The sequence below is a fragment of the Macrotis lagotis genome, chromosome X, assembly GCF_037893015.1.
Source record: "Macrotis lagotis isolate mMagLag1 chromosome X, bilby.v1.9.chrom.fasta, whole genome shotgun sequence".
NCBI classification, from domain to species: domain Eukaryota; kingdom Metazoa; phylum Chordata; class Mammalia; order Peramelemorphia; family Peramelidae; genus Macrotis; species Macrotis lagotis.
The window spans coordinates 427,105,097-427,126,437 of NC_133666.1; the positions used below are offsets into that span (position 1 = coordinate 427,105,097).

At 37.5% G+C, this 21,341-nt stretch overlaps 1 protein-coding gene across 4 annotated transcripts in view; it reads left to right on the top strand.

Annotated features, from left to right (window-relative positions):
• Positions 1 to 21,341, top strand: part of ATP6V1H (ATPase H+ transporting V1 subunit H) — a 132,942-nt gene that overhangs the window by 9,903 nt on the left and 101,698 nt on the right. For 3 of the 4 annotated variants that reach the window (XR_012471945.1, XM_074203693.1, XM_074203695.1), the window contains exons 1-2: positions 3,780 to 3,948; positions 5,292 to 5,456. Coding sequence is in view for 3 of the 4 variants with exons in the window: in XM_074203693.1 (XP_074059794.1) it covers positions 5,344 to 5,456 (113 nt within the window). In the remaining variant the exon portion in view is untranslated. Of the gene's footprint in view, positions 1 to 3,779; positions 3,949 to 5,291; positions 5,457 to 21,341 lie in introns of those variants that run through there. The other variant, XM_074203694.1, reaches the window with a different exon arrangement.

Below are 21,341 nucleotides of genomic sequence, written 5' to 3' on the forward strand. Positions count from 1 at the left end.
TGTTTGCTTTCCTCTGGATGAGGGTGGTCTTCCAGGGTTCTCCTAGATCTCTGAACTGCTGAGAGGAGCTGCATCCATGGCATTTCATCAAATCACAATGTTGTTAAATGCGTATAATGTTCTCTTGGTTCTACTCCTAAATGGGCAGTTTTTAAAGGAAGTAATAATAAACTATTAACAATTATATGAAACAATGCTCAGTCTCTAAAAAATAATCTTGGTCTACAGTGTGAATACTGTAAATTAGCTGTTGTTAAATAATGAGTCCTTCATCTAATAACTGAGGATTTTGGGGGTTATCAAACATGATGCTACTGTCTGTATGTTTCTGTATGTTGTATTTTTAAATTGTTCGACTGACTGTAGGTACACAGGCTATTCTAACAGCCATGACACAAATCATTCCCAAGTAAACCGCCACCTGGACAATCTCAGGAGCTGGCAAGCTGCCCTGAGAGATAAGGTGTGCCGGAGTCCTTGGGAGCTGGACATTCCGCCCCACTGACCAAGGGCACTAGACACAGCTGTGCCTTATCACCTCCCCCCAATGTACCTCCTTATCCTGTAATGCAAGATGCTGCACGCACATCCCGCTTACATCCCCCCATTACCTCATTATTCTTTGTTCTACCCTGGAAGACCTAACAGTATATATGTAATAGCTAAGCAGTAATAAAATTGAGCTGGAGGCATAAGGCAGTGGTGGCTTGACTCCTTATTCTCAGCTCCCCTCTGGGAGGGAGGTCGCTGCTGTGGGCCCCAAGGAAGCAAGCCACAACAACTGACTTTTTAAAAAAAGTACCATGCTAGCTTCTCTGGTTCTCTTGATGTTATTCCTATCTGCTTTTTGGCTGGGATACTCATCTAGTCTGGACCTGACTCATTTCTTGGTATCTGTTCTTGTTGCCCTCTCCCACCCTCTGACTGGATCAATTTAAGCTCTAAGATTAGAAATCAATTAATACCCTCCCTGACTGACATTGAGAGTCATAGAGACTAGCTATTAAATTTTTCACTCATATACAGAATGAAATAATTTTATATATTTTACATACTATTTTATACATTATATATTTTATCATTAAATATTCAGATAATGGAGACAATAGAGGCAAAATCCTTATTTTACTTATATTTCTGGGTCTCTAGAAAGTTGGATGCCCTCCCAGAATTTCTGGAAAAGAGTTACACATTCAGAAAATTTGGATGAGGTTGAATTTTGCATTGGAAGGTGCTTCACCCACTTCAAGATCATAGATCCATTAAAAATATATTTGGAGGGGTGGCTAGGTGTTGCAGTGAATAAAGCACCCGCCCTGGAGTCAGGAGTACCTGAGTTCACATCTGGCCTCAGACAGTTAGTGATTACCTAGCTGTGTGGCCTTGGGCAGGCCACTTGACCCCATTGCCTTGCAAAAACCTATATATATATATATATATATATGTTTATTTGGGTCCCTTCAATTCTCCATATGGTTTTAGCTAAATAAACCTGAGATATGATGAAATGAATTTATGGCAGAGAGAGATTAAATATTCAAGGGTTCAAAACAAGAATAAGCAATCAAAGAATAGACCTTTGAAGGATGTAAATGCCAATACCAACTTTATTACTTTGAAGTCACATATGAATATCTATATATATATTGATATATTTCTATGTGGCATATGTGTTTTGATGTTTTTGGCATTTAGTTTTATTTCACATATGGATTATTGCTATGGTCTTTTGGTTGATCTCTGCCTCAAATCACTTCTACTCCATCTTTTACTTAATTGTCGTCAAATTAAACTTCCTAAAGTGCAGCAGCTTTTGTATTATCCCCTCTATTCACTGATTCTCTATAAAGTCCAGGATCAAATATAAAATTTTCTATTTGGCATTTAGATCTATCATTACCTGGTTCCCTCCTACCTTTTCAGTCTTCTTACACACAAGACCCCCCCTTCCCATACTCCCCATACTAAGTATCCACTTAGTCTTGATATTCTCTGAACAAAACACCCAATCTCAGGTCATTTTCACTAACTGTCTCTCCCTGCTATCCACCACCCCATCTGGAAACCTATCTATCTCTCCTCATCACTGCCTTCTGGCTTCCCTGACAGAGGAAAGCCATTAGCAACTAGAAGGGGGAACAGTCAAATTCTGTTCTCATTGGCAGTGGTACTTGACTGGAACTTTTAAGAATCCTACCAGGCAGAGTGAGAAAGTCAAGAAGTTGGGAGGTGGAATGTCATATATGGGTGAAAAAGCAAGTAGATCAGTTTGTTTTAGAATGAAGAATGCATTAGTGGAATGAAGAGTAATGTATACAATAAGCCTGAAAGGATAAGCAGGATCTAGCTTATGAAAGGTTTAAGTCAAACAGAGAAATTCGTATTTTCTCTTAAAGGCAAAAAGGAGTTTCTTAGTATGGGAGTGATACTAGATAATAATCCTGGAAAAAGTTTAGACTTGGAATATTTAATTTTAGAGGTCATGATAACTAAGAATCTGATGAATCATCACATAGAAGAAGGATTTAATTTGTTGTGCCTGGTCCTAGAGGGTTCAAACAGGAGCAATGGGATTGAGGTTTTAGAGAAGCAGATTCAGATTCAGTATTCTGGAAAAACTTGCATTAACAATTTGAGTTAACCAGAGGTTTAAAGGGTTTCCTCAGGAAGCAGGCTAGTCTTCTAAGTCTTTAAGCAAATGATGGTTGACTTTCTGTTGGGGATGCAGAGGGGCTTCTTATAAAAGGGTGAACTAAGGTTTCTTCCAGTTGTGATAACCTACATCTGTTAATATATAGGAGAGTCTGAAGAAAGAGGAAATTATGAATGCCCCTTTAGTCCTGGAATCCTACCAAGCTTTATTTTTTCATTTTTTTTAAAAGAGTTTATTTTGAGTTTTACAGTTTTTCCTCTATTCTTGCTTCCCTCCCCCACAGAAGGCAGTCTGTTAGTGTTTACATTGGTTCCATTGTTACACATTGATCTCAAATCAGATCCTTAAGGAAGAAAATTTATTTTTTTTAATAGTCGTGTGATTTAATCAGGTTTCAGAAAGAGTAGCCGGCAAAACCTATGAAGACCTGCTCCTTCGGATGCTACTACTTTCTCTCCTTTGAGCGCACCTGGCTGTATTCTAGAGGTTTTTGCTAGTCCTTCAAAAAGCCCACATTGGAATGCTCCCACATCAGCATCAGCCAGAATGAACTTTTTTTTTTTTTAGGAAAAAATAAGCATTTGCAACTTGGGGGTGGGGGAGGTCTGTGGCACTCCGCGCCGCTGCGGGGCAGGGGCTGGCGGGAGCTCCTCCGGCCGTGCCCTCGCCCTTGTTCCCGCACCGGCTCGGCCCCAGCGGCGGCGCTGGAAGGAAACTTTGGAGGAACAACTCAAAATGGAGCCAGATCGTCCCGCGGCCCCTTCAAGGTCAAGGGCAACAAGAAGCCCAGGACCTTGGCAGGCGCAGGCCCACCTACGCGTCTGCCTTGGCACATTCTCTGCCCCCAAACTGCTAGGTGAAACCTTTTAAACCCCCCTCGGTAGTAAACTAGACGAAGTTTATCACTTAGGAATTATTATAATTGGCCAAAGAGAGAGAGAGAGAGGGGCGGGCGGAGGGCGAGGCCGGTCGGGGCGCCCCACGTGTCCGGGGCGGCGCAGTAGGGGGCGGGGCTTCGCCGGGCCGGAGCCCCGCCCCCCGCCCCAGCCGGCGGCGCAGGTTCGCTCTGGTCTGGGGCGAGGCGCGCCCCGCCCTCGCCGCTCCGGGCCCCAGAAGCCTCTCGGCTTCCGCAGTCCGGGGCTGGTCACGTGGCGGGCCGTCACATGACCCGCGCTCTGCCAGCCGGTTTCCTCCTGGCGACTCCGGCGGCCCAACCTGTCCCGGGGCAAACACTCAAGGCCTCGCCTCCGCCGCGGCCGGCCGCACGCCCGCGCGCTCCTCTGCCTCCGGGACCGGTAAGAGAGCCCGGCTCATGCCGGGGCCGGGGCTGGGGCAGGGACCCCTGCCCAGGGTTGAGGCCGCGGCCCGGCTCTTGTGCGCGTAGGCGAGAGGCTCTTCCAGGCCCGCCCCGCGGCCCCCTCCCGCCTCCCGGCTGCTCCTTGTGCCCCCTGCCCTCCCCTGAAGGACGGCGGCGTAGAGCCCTGGACGCGGGGCGATCGCAGCCCGGGGGCCCCCTCGGCGCCGGGGAGGGGGCCATTTCCCCAGGCTGCGACACATCCGCCCCCCCATTTCTCCTTTTGGGCCCTAGAGTGAGGGCTTTAGGGTGATAGGAGCCCCCTGATGACGGCGTTTTCCTTTAGTCAAGCCATCATCCTTCTCTGTGGGCCACAATAGGAAAAGCTGATTGGGCCCCGAAGCCGGGTGGGGCCCGAGATCACCTGCTTCTTCTTTCTGGTCTGGACGGCAAACCCTCAGGTTGTCAGTGACTCCAAAACCGAAGGCCTTTGCTTTTGAAAAATAGGGAAAAATGTTGATCTTAGAGTTTTTTTTTTGTGAGGATATATTTACTTTATACTTCTAAGTAGTCACATAACAGATTAGCAATTGATTAATAATCCGTATGTATACATTAAGCCTGGAAATCCTTGATTATAATAGACTTTCAGTACTGTTTATCCTCGGGCACTAATTGCATCAACGCTTTGTAGGAGAATTGATATTTGTGAAATAGCAGAAAAGTTCATTTCTATAGGGAGAAATAATTTTTCCACTTTCTCAAAATTTCATTATAACTGATACATCTATTATTTAGCTAGAACTATTATGCTTTATTTTAAAATTTTTTTGCCTTGTTATTTTAATCAATGAAATTAATAAATTGATATATATGACTTTACTTGCACTTAAGAGGTTCTGCAGTTACTTTCTCCTAGAAGACAATTTAATCTTACTTGCATAAACTTGAAGTATTTTTTCATTTTATATCTTATGCAAAGAATTTTGGATGTGTTATTTTAATTGATCTCTCTCTAGTATGATGTTACCCTAACATTAATGGAAATATTTTGAAGTTTTCTGTTTTGGAAAAATAAAAGAACAAGATAAAAATGTCACCCTTAGGCCACAATCCAGAGTTGGACACCTGGGATCTTATTCCTGGAAGGAACCTTAACAATTACAGAATCACCTATCCTGCAGTGCAACAATCCCTATCCCCCCTTCCCCCACTCCCCATTTTACATTACATTCAGACCTTGGGGGAGTTTTATATCTTTTAAGTAATTACAATTTAGGAAGAATAATGTATCTTTATTTTTGGTCTCTTTATTCTTTGCACATGACTTAATGATTGTTGAAGACCTAACTCAATTTTTGAAGATCTGTTGAGAAAATTCAAGATATAAATTTAGATGACCAAAATGGATATCCGAGGTGCTGTGGATAATGCTGTCCCAACAAACATCATTGCTGCAAAGGCTGCAGAAGTTCGGGCCAACAAAGTCAACTGGCAATCCTATCTTCAGTAAGTATAGATTTATAGTGAATCTTGGGTAGTCAGTTGCTTCCCATTCTTTTTTTCATGGTCATGTTACTGTGATAGAGCCTGGAAAAACATGATGTGAGTAGGTGGAAAAACTTCCTACTTAAAATAAATGGCTGTCTCTTTTGCATGTTAGGATTTAATGTTGTTGGGTTTTCACTACTCTTCATTTATCTGCATATAGTTTTTTTTTTGTTTTCTTGAGATCTGATTTTGTCATCAAAGCCATTACTTTGTGTCTTGTTGGAAATTTATGAGAGAATGAGTTTCTCTTTTATTCATATGAGTATTTGATGTGTGTATATATGTGTACATTATGAATAATGAACCTTAGTAATCTCCAACTACAAATTTTCATTGTATTATAGTGTGTTTATGTGCATTACCATAGTAATTTGTAGGCAGTGCAATGTTGGGGTCTAGTTATATATCCTGATTTCTCTAGTCTGGAGTCAGTTTAGGCTAGAGAGGGCAAAGAGTGTTTATAATACCTCTGAATTTGCTTATATTTTAAACAATGCCATTGTTAGTCATTATGAAACATACTGGTAGAATTTGTTATATAATTGTGGTCTCTGAAAAAAATTTTTAAGTTTGATGAAATTTTTATAATGCTCTATTTCCTTTTATAGTTAGTTTTTTATAATGCCTCAATTCCATTTTCTACTTCTATGCATCTATCTTTTTTTTTTCTCCTGCATATCTTCATTTTACTTTATATGTCCTTGGTGAAAGTCATTTTAATTGCTATGAGGAATATAAGAGGAAGTAGATGCCTGTTCTCAATGAGCAACTTTGTAATTGGAGGGTTAAGATATACAAATGAAAATTTGAGTTCTGGTTCCTTATTGGTAGCTATTTGCTGGTTAGCTCTGTCTGTATATACTCCACTGACATCCCAACCCAGCTAAATTAATAATCCTACTTAATTCTTTTGTTTTTTTATTTTAATTTTCCCTCTCTGACAGTGGAACCTTATTTCTGGTCATTGACTTTCAAAACAATTTCTTCTCTCTTATTTCCAGTATACTCACTGTGTTTCAGATTCTTATTACCCCTCTCCTCGATTATTGGAATAATCTCTTAACTGGTCCTTATTCAGACTCTTTCCTAATATGTTTGCCAATAAAATGTTATGGATAGTATGGTCCACATGGTAAATATATTGAAGTGGTTTGCTGATTCCTTCTTCATTGGATTAAGGCAGATAGGGGATAAGTGCCTTGTTTAGGATCAGACATTTATTTAGTGTGTGAGGCTATATTTGAACTCAGGTTTTCCTGATTTCAAGCCCAGTGCTTTAACCATTGAGCCATATAAGCTGCTCCTTAAAGGTTACATTCTAATGGGTTGTTGTTTAATTTATTAGTTGTGTCCATCTCTTCAAGACCCAACTTGGGGTTTTCTTAGTAAAGATCCTGAATTAGTTTGCTATTTCCATCTCCAACTCATTTTACAGATGAGGAAACTAAGGCAAACAGGGTTAAGTGACTTGCCTAGGGTCATCCAGTTAGTAAGTCTGAACACAGATTTGAACTCATGGAGATGAATTTTCTTGATTTTACATCTGGCAGCCTTTCTAACATGTCATCTAACAAGAATATTCCTTCTACAATCTTTAATAATAAGGTTACTTTAGCTTTTTTTCCCCAATATTAAATCACATTTTTTTGACTGTGATCCATGAAAATTCATAAATTTTTTTGTAGATCATTACAAGCTCTCTCTTTCTCTCTCTATATATATATATGTAGTTTGTTAATCTGTGAAGTTGATTTTTTAAACTGAAAGAATAAGACATTATATTTATTCCTTTAAATTTTCACTCATAGATTTAATCCAGTATTTTAGCTTGTCATTTTCTTTCTGGGTCCCCCAAATCCAAAATAATAGCTATCCCTTCCTAAATTTATATTATCTACAAATTTGGCAAACATGTTCATCTATACCTCCAGCATTTTAAAATCAGTAATTTAGTTAAATAACATTGGATTAAACATAGATCCTTGGGACATTTCACTGAAGATATTCCTCCAGGTTGATGTGACAACTCTGGATTACTTAGCATGAGAGATTTTGCTTTGCCAAAACCTCTAATGTGATGACTATAATGTTACTTTGATCTCATTTCAGTAATGAAAAGAGGTGAATTTAGACTTGTAGGACCTATTTTTTTTTTGAACTTAAATCTACACAGCAGATTATAGAAGATTCAATATAAAAACCATGAATTTCTACTTCCCATTGTTTACTACACATTGTTTTTAAAGCTAACCTGATTTTCTGTGCTTCATTCTCAGTTTCTGTTTGTTTTGTAGTTTTTTGCAAGCCAATGGGGTTAAGTGGCTTACCCAAGGCCACATAGCTAGGTAATTATTAAGTGTCTGAGGCTGGATTTGAACTCAGGTACTCCTGACTCCAGGGCCATTGCTCTATCTATCCACTGCACCACCTAGCTGCCCCCCCTCAGTTTTCTTTTGTTCTCTTTCGTGTACTTTTAATTTTTTTTCCTCCTCCCCACCCTGCTCTGGAGAATGCTACAGTTAAATACAAATGCACACATATGTAAAATCATGCTATAGATACTTTATCAGCATCTTCCGTCATAGTTACTTTGTAGTTGGTTTGGGTCTTTATTATGTTATTCAAAATGAATTAGTCATTCAGAGTTGTCCTTAGTACAGTATTTCTGTTACTGTGTACAACATTCTTTTGGTATTGCTCATTTCATTTTTCATTATTTCATCTAAGTCTTTCTGTGTTTTTTTTCTTCTAAAAATCTACCAGCTCATTATTTCTTATAGCACAGGAGTATTCCATCACAATCATATATGACAACTTGTTTAGCCATTCTTCAATTGAAGGACTTCAGTCATTTTAAATAAGCTGATCTCAAGCATTCTTTAACATGACTATATATAGTTTTGTTTTTTTCATTAAAAAACTACTGCTTCATATCCTTTGACCATTTATCAATTGGAGAAATGACTTATATTCTTTTTTTTGTTTGTTTTGCCAGGCAAATAGGGTTAAGTGGCTTGCCCAAGACCACATATCTGGATAATTATTAGGTGTCTGAGGTCGGATTTGAACTCAGGTACTCCTGACTCCAGGGCCAGTGCTCTATCTATCCATTGCGCTACCTAGCCACCCCCAAAATAACTTGTGTTATTAAAATTTTTAAAATATTTTTTATTTTTAAATTTTTTTCCTCCCAGCTACATATAAAAACAAGTTTCAACATTAATTTCCAAAACCTTGTCTTCCAAATTCATTTTCTCCTTTCCCAGCCCACTCACCCCATTGAGAAAGCAAGCTACTTGGTATAGGTTAAAAATGTGGTCATGAAAAACATTACTGCAATAGTCATGTTGTAAAAGTAAACATACTCCTCCCCCCCTCCCTATATACACACAAAGAAAGAAATCCCAAGAAAAATACAGTCAGAAAAAAAAGTGTTTCAGTCTGTATTCAGACACTATCAACTCGGGATGGATAACATTCTCTATCATAAGCCCATAAGAGAAATTGCTTCAATATTTTTTTTCCATAGTTGCTATTGCTAGCTGTATTTCTCTGCATTCTGTTCTCCCCCACCCTCATTTATTCTATTCTGTTCCCTTTCCTCTTTCACCCTGTCCCTCATCAAAAGTGTGTTGTATCTGCCTACCCTCTCCCACAATCTTCCTTCTTTTCTGTCACCTATACCCCCTTTCCCCCCCCCATCCCTTTTTTCCCATCCCTTTCCTCTCCTTTTTCTTTAAGGATAAGTTAGATTACTATATCCAGTTGAATGTGTATGTTATTTTCTCTCTGAGTCTCTTCCAATGAGAGTAAGGCTCACTAACTCCCTCTCACCACTCTTTTCTTCCTCCAGGTTGGACTTCCACTCTTCCACTCTACTTGCAAAAGCTTTTTCTTGCCTCTTTTTTTAAAGGTTTTTTTTGCAAGGCAATGGGTTAAGTGTTAAGTGGCTTACCCAATGCCACACAAGCTAGGTAGTTATTAAGTGTCTGAGGCTGAATTTGAACTTGGGTACTCCTGACTCTAGAGCTGGTACTCTATCCACTGCACCACCTAGCCGTCCCTTTCTTACCTCTTTTATGTGAAATAACTTACCCTGTTCTACCTCTCCTTTCCCTTCTCCCAGTATTCTTTTCTCCCTCATTATTTCCATCTTTTTAATATATTATGTCTTCAAATTCAACTTCCCTGTGCCTTGTCTATCTATATATGCTCCTTCTAACTGCTCTAATAAATGAGAAGGTTCATATGCCTATTATCAAGATCATCTTCCCCTGCAGGAATATAAGCAGTTAAACATCATTAAATCCCTCATAGTGCCCTTCCTGTCCACTCACTCTATGCTTCAGTGAGCCCCCAAGGACCCAGGTACCTCTTGTTCTGTTCCTGGGTGGGCCCTTTCTAATCGTGGTGCACCAGATCCTTTCCTGGCTCTTCCAAGTTGTCTTGGACTGGAAAATTCTTTTACTCAGTCTTTTTGTGGGTTCTTTCGTGTTGGAATTTCTTTAGAGTCCTTATTTACAGGTATTTTGGAGTGGTATGCAGGAGTCCCTCCCTTTACTCTGCCATCCTGACTCTGTCCCTCCCATTCTTTTTTTTTTTTTTTTTGCTAGGCAGTGAGGTTAAAAGTTACTTACCCAAGGTCACACAGTTAGGTAATAAGTGTCTGAGACTGGATTTGAACTCAGGTCCTCTTGACTACAGGACTGGTGTTCTATCCACTGAGCCACCTAGCTGACCCCCCCCCCCCAATTCTTATAAATTTGAGACTATGAAAAATTTCCCCCAGTTATCTGCTTTCTTTCTAATCTTTGCTATATTTTTTTGTACAAAACCTTTTTAATTTAATAATAAACAAGTAACTAATTATAATAAATAATAATAAACAATTGATAATAATAAATCAGTCATTTTAATTTAATAAAATTGAAATTTCCACTGCTTTCTATTTCCTGGTTATTCATAAATCTTTTGTCTTTTCAGAAGTTCGATAGGTAATATGTTCTATATTTTTCTAATTTTCTTGTGATATCTTCCTCTATTTCTAGGTCATATATCCATTTTGATCTTATATTGTTAAATGGCATCAGATATTGGCCTGTGTCCAATTTCTGCCAGACAGCTTTCCCAACAAGTTTTTACCAAAATACCAAATAAAGTATTCTTATCCTCCAACTTTAAATCTTTACCTTTGTCATATACAGGATTACTCTAATCCTTTATTACTATGTATTGTATGTCTACTCTGATTCACTGTTAACCTTTCTGTTTCTTAGCTAGTATCAGATGGATTAAAATAATAAGATTTAAGATCTGGTACCACTGAACCTTCTTTCCTTTGCATATTTTTCATTATTATCTTTGAAATTCTTGACCTTTTGTTCTTCCAGATAAATTTTGTATTATTTTTTCTTACTCAGAAAAATTGTTTTAGTTATTTAATTGGGATGGCATTGAATAAATTTGGTAAAATCTTCATTTTTATTATGTTGATTTTGTCTATCCATGAACAATTGTGATTTCCTCCAATTATTTGTATGTTCATAAAATTCTGAGGTTTCTTTTGGCAGGTATACTTTCAAGTATGTTATACTGTCTACAGTTATTTCTCTTACTATCTCATTTTGCAGTTTTCTTGGTGATATATAAAAATACTGACAATTTATATTGATTTATCTTATATTCTTCTCATTTGCTAAAATTATTTGTTTTTAGCTAACTTTTTAGTTGTATCTTTAGGTTTTTCCATATATATCATTATATTGTCTACAAAAAGAGATAGTTTAGTACCTCATTTCCTATGCTGATTCCTTCAATTTCTCTTCTTTTTGCTTAATGCCAGCATTTTTTTTTTTTTTTTTTTAGGTTTTTGCAAGGCAAATGGGGTTAAGTGGCTTGCCCAAGGCCACACAGCTAGGTAATTATTAAGTGTCTGAGGCTGGATTTGAACTCAGGTACTCCTGACTCCAGGGCCAGTGCTCTGTACACTGCGCCACATAGCCTCCCCTACTGCTAGCATTTTTGAAACCGTATTGAATAATATTGGTGACTCATAGTATAGTCTCCCCTCTTGATTTCTTTTAACTAAATTTATTTTAGTTTTCACTTTGAGATCATGCTTGCTATTCCTTTTTTTTAATATCATATGAAACAATAACATTCTAATGTAGACCTTTATTTTAACTCTTTGTATATCACTCATTTTTATTATTTTTCTTGTAAATTTTAATTAAAGATTTTATTTATTTTGAGTTTTACAATTTTTCTTCCAATCTTACTTCCCTCTCCCACCCCACACAGAAAGCAATTTGTCAGTCTTTACATTGTTTCCATGTTGTACATTGATCCAGAATTGAGTGTGATGAGAGAGAAATCATATCCTTGAGGAAGAAACATAAAGTGTAAGAGATAATAAGATCAGATAATAAGATAGCAGGTTTTTTTTTCTCTAAATTAAATGGAATAGTCCTTGTACTTTGTTCAAACTCCATGGTTCTTTATAGGGATACAGATGGTATTCTCCATCACAGACAGCCCCAAATTGTCCCTGATTGTTGCACTGATGAAATAAGCAAGTCCATCAAGGTTGATTATCACCCCCATGTTGCTGTTAGGGTGTACAGTGGTTTTTCTGGTTCTGCTCATCTCACCCAGTATCAGTTCATGCAAATCCCTCCAGGCTTCCCTGAATTCTCATCCCTCCTGGTTTCTAATAGAACAATAGTGTTCCATGTCATACATATAGCACAGTTTGCTAAGCCACTCCCCAATTGAAGGACATTTACTTGATTTCCAATTCTTTGCCACCACAAACAGTGCTGCTATGAATATTTTTGTACAAGTGATGCTTTTACCCTTTTTCATCATCTTTTCAGGGTGTAGACCCAGTAGTGATATTGCTGGACCAAAGGGTATGCACATTTTTGTTGCCCTTTGGGCATAATTCCAAATTGCTCTCCAGAAAAGTTGGATAAGTTCACAGATCCACCAACAATGTAATAGTATCCCAGATTTCCCACAACCCTTCCAACAATGATCATTATCCTTTCTGGTCATATTGGCCAGTCTGAGAGGTGTGAGGTGGTACCTCAGAGAAGCTTTAATTTGCATTTCTCCAATAAGTATTTAGAGCAATTTTTCATATGACTATGGGTTACTTTGATCTCCTCATCTGTAAATTGCCTTTGCATATCCTTTGATCGTTTGTCACCTGGGGAATGGCTTTTTTTAAAAAATATGACTCAGTTTCTCTACATTTTAGAAATGAGTCCTTTGTCAGAAATATTTTACTCACTATCTTTCAAATTATCCAAGTAATGATGACAATCTTGAGTATTTATAATATTTTTTATTTATAAGAAGTAAACAATTTGCCTTATTGAGTCTCATAATTGAGTCTTTTAATGTTTTACTTCATGTGAATTTTTAAAATTAAATATTTTGTTTCTACCAATCTTTTTTTGGGCAAAGTTTTCGGTTTTGCAATTTTTCTGCCTTCCCCTCAACAGAAGGCAATCTGAGATAGGTTTTATATTTGCATCCATGAGCAACATAGGTCGAAATTGAACATGCTATGTGAGAAGATTCAGATCCAGAAAGAAGAAAACATTAGAGATAGCAATATTGCATAATATATAGGACAACTTAAAAAAATTGAAGCTAATAAGCTTTGGTTTTCATTTAAACTCCACTGTTCCTTCTCTGGATACAGATGGTATTCTCCATCACAAATCCTCTAAAATTGTCCCTGATTATTGCCCTGATGGAATGAACATATCCATTATAGTGGATCATCAACCTGTCTTGTTAGTGTGTATATTGTTTTTCTGGTTCTACTCATCTCATTCATTATCAATTCATGCAAGTTTTTTCAGGATTTTTCTGAAATCTCATCCCTCATGATTTCTTATAGAACAATAGTGTTCCATCACACACACACACACACACACACACACACACACACACACGCAGCACGATTTGTTCAGCTATTCCCCTATTGATGGGCATCCCCTCAATTTCCAATTCTTTGCCACTTCAAACAGAGCTGCTATGAATATTTTTGAACAAGTGCGATTTTTACCCTTTTTCATGATCTCATCATTACCTTATGTTTCTCCTGGATTTACTTCTAACCTCTACTTTGCCCTAAGTCCCTTCCTGATCCTCTCCCCTACTCCTAATTCTTATTCTTCACATCCTTTTAAAATTCCCTCTCCTATCCTATATTCTTACCCTCTTATTTCTTTATAAATTTAGACGACTTTTATGCTCTTCTGGATGTATGTTTTTTTCCACCCCCACTTGCTTCTTATGTATGACTTCTTCTTTCCATGCCTCATTTGCATGAGATATTTGTTCCTTTTTACCTTTTCTTAGCCAGTTTTATTTTTAGAATCAGCCACCATATTCAGTTAAACTGAAGTCTTTCTTTCAAGCTACTATATGACTGTGTTGTACTTTTAACATTTTCATTTATAAGAAGTAAACAGTTTGTCTTATTGAGTCTCATAATTAATCTTTTTTTTTTTTTAGGTTTTTGCAAGGCAATGGGGTTAAGTGGCTTGCCCAATGCCACATGGCTAGGTAATTATTAAATGTCTGAGACCGGATTTGAACCCAGGTACTCCTGACTCCAGGGCCGGTGTTTTATCCACTGCGCCACCTAGCCGCCCCCATAATTAATCTTTAATGTTTACCTTATATTTCTTCTGGATCTTAAATGTTTTATTTTCCATTAAGTACTAGTCTTTTTTTTTTTTTACAAATACTTGAAAGTCTTTCAGTTTATATTATATGTTCATTTTTTTTCTCATTCAGGATCATATTCAACTTTGCTGGATAATTTATTTTTGGTTGCAACCTTAACCCTTATATAGTGTTTTATTGTGCAGAAGTTACTTGGTGTTATGTGATCCTGATTGTAGGTCCTTGGCATTTACATTTTTTTCCTCTGTTGCTTGTAGAATTTTCTTCTTTTTCCAGGAAGCTTTGAAATTTGACTGTTATTCCTGTAAAGTCATTTTCCTTAATTGTAATATTAATTAATTAATATGTAATATTAATATTATATTAAGACTTTTGATTTTTTTTGTAACTTTTCCAATAATTCTTTTATTGTCTTTCCTTGATCTATTTCCCCAGATCAGTTTTTCCAATTAGATGTTTCACATTCTCTTCTATTTTTTTCATTCTTTTGATTTTGTTCTATTATTTATTGATGTCTTTTTTAAGTTTTTGCAAGGCAAAGGGGGTTAAGTGGCTTGCCCAAGGCCACACAGCTAGGTAATTATTAAGTGTCTGAGGCCAGATTTGAACTCAGGCCCTCCTGATTCCAGGGCTGGTACTCTTTCCATTGTGCCACCTAGCCACCCCTTCTTGATGTCTTTTAACATCATTAGCTTTCAAGGAGTTATTTTTTCCTTACATTTTTTTTTTTTTTTTTAGTATTTTTTGCAAGGCAAATGGGGTTAAGTGGCTTGCCCAAGGCCACACAGCTAGGTAATTACTAAGTGTCTGATGTCAGATTTGAACTCAGGTACTTCTGACTCCAGGGCTGGTGCTCTATCCACTGCACCACCTAGCTGCCCCTTTCCTTAAATTTTTGCATCTTTTTTCCAATTGGTTGATTTTTCTCTCAGTTTTTAATTTTTTTGGATTGTTCTTCTTTTCTTAATTTTTCCTTAACTTCTCTTATTTGAGTTTTGAAATCCTTAAATTGTCAAGTTATTTATTCCAAGAACTCATTTTGGGCTTGTTTAACAGTTTTTATAATATTTTTAATGTCACTACCTTCCTCTGAAAATGAACCCATATCTTCTCTATCCCCATAGTAGTTGCCTAAGGTTCATTCTTTTTCCTTTGCTTACTCATTTTTATTTTGTTTTATTTTTAGTAGCTTATTGTTGCAATCTTCAGTTGTGGGAAATGGTACTCCAAGCCTCACATGATTCTTACTGTAATTTACTGAAAACTCTCCTGGAACAAATCCTTAGGTACTCCTCTTCACCCCAGACTCATAGTTAGGGGCCCTACTAGCCACTTGTCACTCAAATGTTCTTGCTCCCTGTGGCCTTTCCCAGGTCTGCAAACTTCAGTTCTCCTTGCTTTCCTGGAACCCAAAGCAGGGACTCTGCCACAGTACACAGACAGCAGGTTCTCCTTCCTGTGAAACTGCATATACACACACACATGGCTTCCTCCATCTGGCCCACAGCTGCAGCTTGGGACTGTTTCTGGTCAGTTCAATTGGAACTGTTGTCCAGCAAGAGCAGAGGGTCCTTCAGTGTTCCTCTTGTTGTCTGCCCACTCCCAGGATGGGAGGTGAAAGTTACTGAGGCTGTGTCTGCAGCCTCATTCTGCTGCCTCCAGCTTGTTGTTTGTTGATTTTTTTTTTTTTTGATCTAGATAAAAGTGCCTCTTCTCTTTCTTAACCTAGCTTTAATCCCTGGATGGGCATTGCCTCAGTCAAACTGAGACCTGTTAAAGACCTAAAGGTCTCCCACTGGATCCAGAGCCATCTCCAGTTGCCCTGATCCATATCTAGCTGCTGCATCTAGATGGCTCTGGAGGAGAAAGTGAGACTGATGACTTTGTACAGCATGCCTTCACTTAAATCCAGTCCACTTGCATGTCATACCTTCCTGATGTGTGGTGTTACAGCTTTGGTTCTCCTTAAACATCTGAAGACCCAGCCTGGAGAACAGAAAGGAGTTTGCTCTTCTGGAGAACAACCTTGGTAACATGAGTTACAGCTCTGAGAGGAGTGCAAAGTGCTGAGGCATGCAAGCCCCTTTTGTCCTTGTCCCTAGTCCCAACCTCTTGACCTTATTGGCTAGATAACTGGGCTCACAATTTTTTCTAGCCAATTGTTGCAAAGCATTTTCAAGTCCAATTTGTGTCAATTTGCATAATTATTCAGATTAAGTTTTACCTTATTAAAGAGAGACAATTTGTTCTACTCAATCAGAGAGATAATTCTGTATCCTGCCATATATGGGGGGGGAGGGTCAGTCAGCACAGTGCTGTATAATATTTGTTACCACTTAATCTTGGGGAAGTGGAAACTTTGCAACTCTTGCTGACTTGGCTTTGGGAAAAAAGAAGACTTGAAACCATGAGGGAGGCTTCATTCAGTTATGACCCAGTCTTCTTCGAGAATGAAGGACAAACAACAATATTGTTGTTTTCTTAGCCACTGCCTAGCTTTTTATATATTTTTTGAATAATGCTAATATACCTCTGAGGCATATGTGATCTTAGTGATAGGGTTACTTTCCTCCATTGCTCTGGATTGTAACCAATCTGTTCTTTGAATTTGCAATTCTTGTGTATGTTCTATTAATCCTTCACTGTGGGTCCATTCCATGTCCCATGGGCTTCCTTGGTATTTAACCACCATATCACTTCCTTTTTTGGTTATTTATCTCTCTGATGATATCATTTACATTTACATGCCCAATATGTATTTGTCTCTGGCCCTTTGGATGATCTTGTATTCCATGACTTGCATCTATCCTGCATCACTGAAATATTATTGTTGTCAAAAAGGACTTTGTTAGGGGTGAATAGGTGGCATAGTGCACTGGCCTTGGAGTCAGGAGTACCTGGGTTCAAATCGAGTCTCAGACACTTAATAATTACCTAGCTATGTGGCCTTGGGCAAGCCACTTAACCCCATTTGGCCTTGCAGAAACCTAAAAAACAAACAAATAAATAAAAAGGACTTTGTTTCATTTTCCAAAGACAGATAGTCCACTTTTCTCTTCTAATTTCTCTATTCAATTCATTTTTTAAGTATAGATAGAGTCTATCTAAGATACAACTGCTAATAAAATCTTTCTTTGGCTTTTCTATGATATTATAATTTAGACAACAGATATTTTTTTGTCTGCTTGGTTTTCCCATTTGGATGGTGATTATGGATTCTCTTAAATGGAAGGGCACTTGATGCAATTAGAACAAAGGCTTATTCAAACAGAATCATTTGGAACACTTCATCTATTTAGAATCTCTCTTTGATGTGTATTCTACTGAATTATACCCCATGACTGAGGTAAAACCTTTTGAGAAGCATTTGCTAGGTAATTATTAAGTGGCTGAGTTGAAATTTGAACTCAGGTCCATCCAGACTCCAGGTTCTGTGCTCTATCATACACTGTGCCACCTAGCTGCCCAATATTTAACATTTTTTTATCTTTAAAAAATTTTTTTTTGATGTTTAGCATTCTTCATGCCTTTCTTAGGACTATACTGTTTCTTTTAAAAAAATCTAAGTTGATCAACAAGTTTCTTGTTCATTGTCCTTACTACATTTGTTTCTTATTATGTTTTCAGAACTTTGTTCTTCAGCTTCTCAGCTCTCTCAGACTGACTTAATGGTTATCTTTGCTTATAACGCTGCTTTTCTCTAAAATCTTTAGTCCTTCCTATTCCTTTAACCTACTGAAATCAATCTAAACTTCTTTTGCCTGACTTTCAAAATCTAACACTATTTGGTCCCAGTTTCCCTTTTCAGAAAAGTCTTACTTCTCTTTATATTTTAGTCAAATTGAATTAATTTACTCTTCCCTGTGTTTTTGCTTTTCTTTTCTTTGTTCACGTTCTTCTCATTGCCTGGAATATCCTTTACTCTCAATTTTATCTGTAAATTTATCCTTCAAAGCCCTGCTTAAATGCCTTCTATTTTATGAAGTCCTCCTTCCCTGATTCCCTTCAGAGAGAAGTAATTTTTTTCCCTTCTGAATTGCCTGTTTGGGTCTATTTCTATACTTTTCCATTTTTTTCCCCTCATATTTTAGTTACTTGAGTAGTATAAGAATAAACCCTATTAAACCGGAAACTCCATTAAGTCAGGAACCATATCTTACTTTTCATTGTGTTTTTCACAATATGCCTAATAATTGATGAAAGAAAATTGAATGAAGATATTATTGAATAAGTCATCCTTGCAGTTTTAAAAGTGCTTTCATTCTGCCATTGAATACACACAGGGAGAGGAAATATCTCCAATTTAGTGATAGGGTTCAAAGGACTTAAATGTTGATCGTTGTTACATAGCTAGTAAATGTCAGAAGATATTTGAAATCAGATGTCTTTTGATCCATCCAAGTCTAGTCCTCTTTCCACTATGCATATAGTAATAATAATGATGAAGAAGATCATTATGATGGTGTTTGTCTTTCATTCTCAAAGAAGACCATTACAGAGTGGTGATGCCATGACAGGCACATGAATTGGATTTGAATGAGGGTGGCTGTGCTAAGTCAGCAGCCTCACTGTCTCCCCCAGAGCCATCTAGATCCAGTGGCCAGATATGAAAAAGGGCAACTGGAGATGGCCCTGGATGTGAGGTGAACAGGGTTAAGTTACTTTCTCAGGGTCACATAGCTAGTAAGTGTCTGAGGTTGGATTTGATCTCTCCTCCTGACTCCAAGGCCAGTGTTCTAACCACTGTACCATCTTAGAAAAAACTGCCTTTGGCTTTGGAATTAGTTGTTTTCAGTCTTCAAGGTAACATATAAACCAGGTGAGTCCAGCTTGAAGTAGCTGCTTGGCTCATTCTAGCAGATCATTGCTAGAGTTGTATTTATATTCATGAATAGATACTGAATTCTGTATGTGGTCCATGTAGGGCTTTTGATGGGTGATCAGACCCGGAAGAGGTAAAGGGTTGGACACCCCTGATATAAATTGTGTTGTAAAGAGTTACAGAAAGGAGAAATATATGTGAGCTGTGATTTTAAAGGGAGAGCTTTGAGAAGGTTAAACTTCAATTGGACCTTCAAGAATGGTGGTATATTGAGGGCGGCTAGGTGGCATAGTGGATAAAGCACTGGCCTGGGAGTCAGGAGTACCTGGGTTCAAATCCAGTCTCAGACACTTAATAATTACCTAGCTGTGTGGCCTTGGGCAAGCCACTTAACCCCGATTGCCTTGCAAAAAAAAAAACTAAAAAAAATAGAATGGTTGTATATTGATACTTATAATGAAAGGGGAGGATGGTAGAGTATATAGACTTCTTATTTTTTTACCCCTCCCTCTGTTGTAAAACCCATCTGCTGCCCTTAGTTAAAATTACCTCACTCCTTCTACCTTGAATCAAACAGGTTTCTATCTTAATAGGTTATAACAATTTTATGTATATGGTTTTCTCCCCTTTCCTGCCCTGGAACAGAAATTACTTTCCCACTTGGTAACATATCCTACCAGCTACAAGGCAGAAATATCCCTAGAAACTTCTTTTCTCTCATTGGTCACCCCATTTCCTCTTCTTCCATCTGTTTTGATAAAGCTTCCTAATCTGACCTAAACTGTCAGAGAATGTTGTTTACTGCCTGTGACTTCTCCAGAAGGGACTAGGAATTGGAAGACATGTTCTATTCAAAGCAATACTAACTGTTCGGGGACTCTTTTACCAACCTCCTCTAGTTAGGAACTTTTTATTTCCTTTTCCATCAGTCTCTGAAGTTTCTGGCTTTCAGTCTGAAGACTCACTAATGGGCAAGACTTCTCAGGTGGGGAATGACCTAATACTATTAAAGAAGTTGCAATATGTATACATAGTGATGAAATCTAGATCTTTTAAATACTGAAATAGTTACAAGATGCCACAACAATAATGTTTGTTCTTCATTTTGGAAGACCAAAGATGCCATAGCACGTATGTCTTAACAGTGACACACCTAAGGAACAATCATAAATACACATTTTAAAAGTTAATAAGGCAGCTAGGTGATGGCAGTGCATCCCTTACTGGGCTTGGAATCAGGAAGACTCATTTTCTTGAATTTAAATTTGGCCCCAGACATTTACTAGTTGAGTGATCCTGGAAAAGTTATTTAACTCTGTCTCAGTTCCTCATCTGTAAAATGAGCTAGAGTACAAAATGGCAAACCATGTTTGCCAAGAAATATCCCTAAATGGGGTCACAAAGAGTCAGACATAACTGAAACAACTAAATAACAACAAAACAAGTTAATAAACTAAACAAGTGATTCCTATGGTGCATAGTAGCCACATAGGCATGTAAAACTGAGTAAAGTTGATTTTCCTAATATTTACTATGAAAGTCATTTCCATTTAATATTTAAGAAGTATCAACTATGAATAGAGGACTATATTAGGTAATAATAATAATAATAATAATAATAATAATAGCTATCATTTATAGTTACCTTAAAGTTTATAAAAACACTTTCATTTGAGCCACCTAGCAATTTTGTGAAGGAGGTATTATCATTATCTCCCTTTTAATGGATAGGGAAACTGAGACTAAGAAAAGTTTGGAGAACCAATAAATACCTAAGGTAGTATCAAATCACAAAACCTTGCTGCCTGTCACTAAGGATATAAATAAAACAGTCCCTGTCCTGAAAACTTACATTCTAGGAGACAGAACATGTATACATAAATGCAAATTAATTTCAAGAGGAAGAGAAAATGAATACTTGGAACAAAGATGAACAGAAAATAAAGGTCTCGTGTGTAAGGCAGTACTTGTAGTGAGTGTGGAATTTTAAAGGCAGAGAGAATAGGACATGGCTTATCCCCATTCCAACTTCATAGTCCCAACCCTAAATAAGAAAGAGGCTACTAACAGAAATTTAAGAAGAGGGATGAGATGTGTCTTAAGACTTTTTTTACTAATATAAAAAATTCTAAAATATTTATAGAAAAATTAATTTTCTTAATTACAAGTGTAGCCTAAACAAATTCTCCTTGCTTATATCTTTTTCTTTTCTCCAAACTATTCAGAATACTATATTAACATGAAATTGTACTCATAAAAATATTCAATAAACTCAAAAATAAGATAATAAAATTTCAGTAATTCTCAGAATTATT